General features: G+C 45.4%; 1 protein-coding gene across 1 annotated transcript; it reads right to left on the bottom strand.

Moving 5' to 3' along the window:
• Positions 1-519: 519 nt before the first annotated feature.
• Positions 520-4,417, bottom strand: LOC105718576 (mammaglobin-B-like). The gene is made up of 3 exons (XM_012454308.1): positions 4,363-4,417; positions 2,953-3,140; positions 520-601 (listed from the first exon to the last, which is right to left on the bottom strand). The coding sequence occupies exons 1-3, from the start codon at positions 4,415-4,417 to the stop codon at positions 563-565; spliced, it is 282 nt and encodes a 93-aa protein (XP_012309731.1). The 3' UTR covers positions 520-562.
• Between the last annotated feature and the right edge of the window lie 948 nt (positions 4,418-5,365).

Raw genomic sequence — 5,365 nt, 5'->3', positions numbered from 1 at the left:
CTGAACCGTGCACACCGCAGGGAGGCCCAGGGATAGTGCAGAGGAGCCTGGTGTGGACAGCAGGACTCAGCACACACTGGAGGACTGGAGTGAAAGCAGGGCCTCTGAGCAGGACCCCACCTCAGACCCCAGAGCCTGAGGAACCCAGAGAGAGGCATGTGGGCAGGTGGTGGGATGAGGGTAGGGAAACAGTCTTCAGAGAGAGGCCCAGTGCTTGGGCGAGAGATGCTGAGAAGGCAAGAGCTCCACAGAAGCCTCGTCCCTCACCCAGCACTTGCAAGGCCTGTCTGTGGCCTGTCTGTGTCTGCCTCCCACAGGCAGCCTGACTGTGAGTCCTGGAAAGCCTCCCTTTTCATGAAACTACAAAGGGAACTTGATGATTTGCAGTTAGTTTATTGAAATAAAATGAATTTGAGGTTTCAACAATTGCCTTGCGGTTTCCACAAAAAAAGATCCAAAGGAAAAAGAAAATAAGAAAAACTGTGGTTTTTAGCAGTAGGCAGCAGTTTTCTGGCCATCTTCTGTGTTGTAGTGGTGTCTGAGTCAAAGGTCCTGTATAAAGTTAGTAGGGCGCACAGAAAATGCTGTCGTACATTACTTGCTGGAAAACAAAAGCAGGCCACTTAGATTTGCAAATCACTCTTAGAAAGTGAGATACTAAAATACAGACATTTCTCTTCATGTTATTTTTCTGCATTTGTTCACAAACATCTAACACTTAGGAAAATTTGCACTGGAAGCAAAACAAGAATTCTCTTTTCATTTATTCTGTCATCCAGAAGACACTTTTTTTTTTTTTTGGCAGTGCTTCTCTGCTTCCCAGGCTGGAGTGCAAGTGGCATGATCTCAGCTCACTGCAATTCCCACCTCCAGGTTCAAGCCATTCTCCTGCCTCGGCCTCCCAAGTAGGTGGGATTACAGATGCCTGCCACCATGCCCAGTTAATTTTTGTATTTTTAGTAGAGATAGGTTTTCACCATGTTGGCCAGGCTGGTCTTGAGCTCTTGACCTCAGTTAATCCACCCACCTCAGATTCCCAGAGTACTGGGGTTACAGTTGTGAGCCACCACACAAGACCCAGGAGACACTTACTCCTACAGACGTCCAACAGGGGTCAGGGTTTTAGGATCTTTTCCCTACCAGGATCCCCTTAAGATTTTCTTCTCCAAAAATCCTATTCCTTGAAATAATTTATCCAATACATATGTGACATGCACTATTGGATGAAGAACTGCCAGTTGAAACTGATTCTGAGACCACTCTTTCCACAGAGAATTGTTTTTGCTTTTGTTTTTAAGAGATGGTGTCTCCCTATGTTGCCCAGGCTGGAGTGCTGTGGCTATTCACAGGCCCGATCCCACTACCGATCAGCACGGGAATTTTGACCAGCTCTGTTTCTGACCTGGGCCAGTTCACCCCTCTTTAGGCAACTTGGTGGTCCCCCACTCCTGGGAGGTCACCATATTGATGCCAAACTTAGTGCAGACACCTGATCAGCATAGCGCACTACAGCCCAGAACTCTTGGACTCAAGTGGTCCTCCCGCCTCAGCCTCCTGAGTAGCTGGGACTACAGGAATGCACCACTGCACCCGGCTACAACGCAGAATTGTTAAAACCTCAGCTCAGATATATGAATGTGATGGTTTGGAGTTGCTGTGTCACCTCACAAGTGAGAAATATTCTAACAGTCTGAGACTCTTAGCCCTTTACCTTGGAATAGATTTAAAAATATTGGAGCTAGGTATGATTAGTCTACTCTAGGTTTTTAAAGAAGAAATGATTCTACACATGTTTGGTAGGTCTTTACATTTTCTACCATAAAATGTTTCAAATGGAATTTTGAAATATTACATAAAAGTTAAAAATAGAATCTGTAGGTAACATGGTTTTTTTTAATGGGCAGAAATAGTCGTTGTTATAATCATTGACTTTTATTTTGATGAAGAATTCTGGCACTCGTGCTGTTTCACACCATAATCTGCACTTCCTAATTCCAGAGGTACTTAATTAAATAGTCCATGATTCCCAGCCAGGTGTGCTAATAAACCTGGGCATGGGTTTTAAATTCTTTATATTAGAATCTATAGAGTTTGCCCAAATAGTATTTTCTGCACTGTGTAAAATAATTTTGAGAACACTTTGATTATTCATTACTATGAAAAGGAAAATTGTATTGTTGGCTGTTCCCAGTAGTGAGTGGCTCTTTGAGAATCAGACATTTTCTCTTGATAGAAAATGTCCAGTCTCACCAACATGGTGAAACCCCATTTCTACTGAAAATATAAAACTTGCCCGGCGTGGTGGCAGGCACCTGTAATTGCAGCTAGTGGGGGGACTGAGGCAGGAAAATACCTTGAAGTTGGGAGGTGAAGGTTGCAGTGAGCTGAGATTGCACCACTGCACTCCAGCCCAGTGACAGAGTGAGACCCTGTCTCACAAAAATTGAAGAAAGAAAGAAAATGTAGGTGTATCTCTGTCCCTGTCTGTGTCTATGTGTGTATGTCTATGTGTTTATTTTTCTGTGTCTATGTGCATGTGTCTGTGTGTTTCTATGTACATGTGTGTGTCTGTCTCTGATTCTGTGTGTGTGTGTCTGTGTTTCTGTGTGTGTCTCTGTGTTTCTGTAAGTGTGCATGTCTGTGTCTGTGTGTGTCTATGTGAGAGAGAGAGTGTGTGTGTGTGTGTGTGTGTGTGTGTGAATGGACTGGGGAGCTGATGATTAGCTCTGCCTTCTTTTCTGGAGCTTTCTTTTCTTTCTTTCTTTCTTTTTCTTTTTTTCCAATTATCACTCCCTGAAGACACTCAAAGTAAAGTTGCAAAGCACCCTTAAATTAACCAACATATAAAGAAAGCTTGTTCACCAGTGCTTAACACTCCTCGTGGCATATTTGGAGCCTGTTTGTTTCTGGACCGTGATTTTAAAGGGCACATAAGAAAAAAAATGAAATTACCATCATCACTCCAAAATTGTGCAGAGTTTCATTTGACTGGTCGAGGAAACACTGTTTGAATTCCCCTACAGCCTGTGCACTGTTATCACCGTCTATGAACTCTTGTAGATATTGCTGGTATTCTGGTACAGACACTTCAGTATCGATGGTCTTGTTAACCACATCCTCCAGGAGCTGGCAGCCAGAACCTGAGAAAAAGGCACAAGAACATGGGCCATCACCAGAGGGGCGAACCTGTAACTGGGTTTTTTCCTGGATGCCGGTGATTGTTGTGGGGTTTTGGCCTCCAACCTCTTAAGGAATAAGCGGTGGGGCCACTGCAGGTGGACCGTATGCTCGTAAAAAGAATATCGGACCCAAAAAGCGTTGCAGAAAGGTGATTTTATTTAGGTAGAGAAAAGAGAAGGAAAGGAGAAGAAGAGAAATGCTTCCACGAAGAGTGTGTGGAAGGGGATTCCAGAGGGGAAATCCCAGAAAGAGCTCCCACCCTGTGGGAGGGGATTCCAGAAAGCTGGAAAATCCGGCTCAGGTGAGGGAGCACGGACTTTTATCCTGGGAGAAACCCCCACCTTCTCTAAGACCCTGAGCCAATGAAAGGACTTCCTTAGAACTTCCGCCGGAGTGACTGACTTTTCGTTTCCTCCCGCGACCGTGAAATTCAAACATAAACCATTGAATCTCCCGGATGGAGAGAGATGGGAGCGGAGTATGGCGCTGGGAAATTCTTGCCCTTAAAGCTACGCCCCGTCATGGACCCCTAAAGAGAACACATTCCCTCAAACCCATTCTGGGGATGAGCTCTGAGGCTAGTCATCTGCTTACCTCCCAGGAGAGACTGAGCTTCAGAAAGATTACTGCGCAGGGTCTCAGGTTTTCAATTCTAGGAGCATAAACTCAGTCTGCGCAAATTCTCCTGACCTCTAAAGCTCAGATCAGCCCAACCCTGTGTATCCTCGGTGAAGAGGACCCTCGGGAAATGAGGGGCTCCGACTGGGGACACACAGCAAACACTGCTTCAACTTCTTTGGTCCAAAATCATGCAATGCTTCCCTTTTATCATTCCCAGCATCAAGTAGGGGTTCGATGATTTCAGATGAATAGGTCTAAGATATTGTCCATCAGCTCTGTTAAGTCAACTGCAATAAAAAAGGAACCTAAAACAGAACTTCTTGCTTATGATAGGATCTGAGGTGGCCCCCACTTTTGGGGAATGGAAAGTGCTCAGGACGTGGATTTGCATGAGCTGCTTGTGTTCTGGGCTCTGCTGTTTTCTATTTAGTTGACTGTGAACTTGTCAGCTATTCACCCACTTGCACCTACTTTGGCAACAAATGAGGCAGAGTGTGCAGGGTAAGCTTTGTGACTGCACAACCCCTAGCTTTGAGGCAGACCTCCCTGCCCAGAACTCACCTGCATAGCAGTACAGGGGGAGGGCCGCCAGCATGAGGACCACCAGCAGCTTCATGGTGAGGCGGGTGCTGTCGGCTTTCAGTTGTGTGTGGCAGGGATCAAGAAAGTTGCTGTGGAGGTGAGGGCCCAGCACTGCTCTATTTATTCCCCAGGGAGGCACCTTAGTCCCTTCCAGGAATAAATCAATGTGTCAACCTGGCGTGGGACCAGGACACATTAGCATGCACCAAGGGGAATCCAGCCGGCCTGTGCTCTGTTTGTAGAAACAGAGAAGGCAGTGATTTTTGGACCCCTGACAATTTGGGGACTGCAATAATGACACATGGCTCCAGATGAATTGAGTGTGACAGTGTTTTCCAAAATATAAAGCAAAACCCAGCAGTGTGACCTGTGCTCTCGTCACTGTGGTGATTATGATCATGACTTCTCTATTCTTTCCTGGCTTGTGCTTCCTGCCGCCTCAACTCTTCTTCTGCCTCTCTTCACCTCTTCTTCTCCTCCTATTCTTCGAGGTGCAGACAGCTTCATATCCTGTCTTTTTCTCCTGGAACTATTATAGTTGGAGTAGGTGCAATACCTGTATCTTCCCCTGGGAGGCAGTCCTTCTTCACCCACAGTCATTCCTTTTTCATTAAAGGTATTTCAAGTGCAAGGGGAATATATTAATATCTAATCTCTGGGTGTTTTATTTATTTATTTTTTTTGAAGTTCCAGAGCACGTGTGCAGTATGTGCCAGTTTGTTACATAGGTAAACGTGTGCCATGGTCGTTCGCAGCACCTATCAACCCATCACCTAGGTCTAAAACCAAGTGTGCGTCAGCTCTTTTCCTTAAAACTCTGCTTTCCTGCCTTCCCACAACAGGCTCCAGTAAGTGCTGTTTTCCTCCGTGTGTCCATGTATTCTCATTGTTAACCTCCCACTTATAAGTGAGAACATACAATACTTGCTTTTCTGTTCCTGTGTTAGTTGCTGAGGATAATGTCTTCCAGCTTCATCGTTGT

The sequence above is a fragment of the Aotus nancymaae genome, unplaced genomic scaffold (assembly GCF_030222135.1).
Source record: "Aotus nancymaae isolate 86718 unplaced genomic scaffold, 86718_ANA_hifiasm-v0.15.2.pri h1tg000059l, whole genome shotgun sequence".
NCBI classification, from domain to species: Eukaryota; Metazoa; Chordata; class Mammalia; order Primates; family Aotidae; genus Aotus; species Aotus nancymaae.
The sequence above is the reverse complement of the archived record's forward strand: the minus strand, read 5'-3'. Positions and strand labels throughout refer to the sequence as shown.

What these genes read in the sequence shown, in the direction of transcription:
- LOC105718576 (XM_012454308.1), bottom strand. Translation starts at nt 4,417, where the DNA reads ATGAAGCTGCTGGTGGTCCTCATGCTGGCGGCCCTCCCCCTGTACTGC. An exon ending in CCCCCTGTACTGCTATGCAG is followed by an intron (nt 3,141 to 4,362) that starts GTGAGTTCTGGG and finishes CCTTTTTCTCAG; the next exon opens with GTTCTGGCTGCCAGCTCCTG. An exon ending in ACAATTTTGGAGTGATGATG is followed by an intron (nt 602 to 2,952) that starts GTAATTTCATTT and finishes TTTGTTTTCCAG; the next exon opens with CAAGTAATGTACGACAGCAT.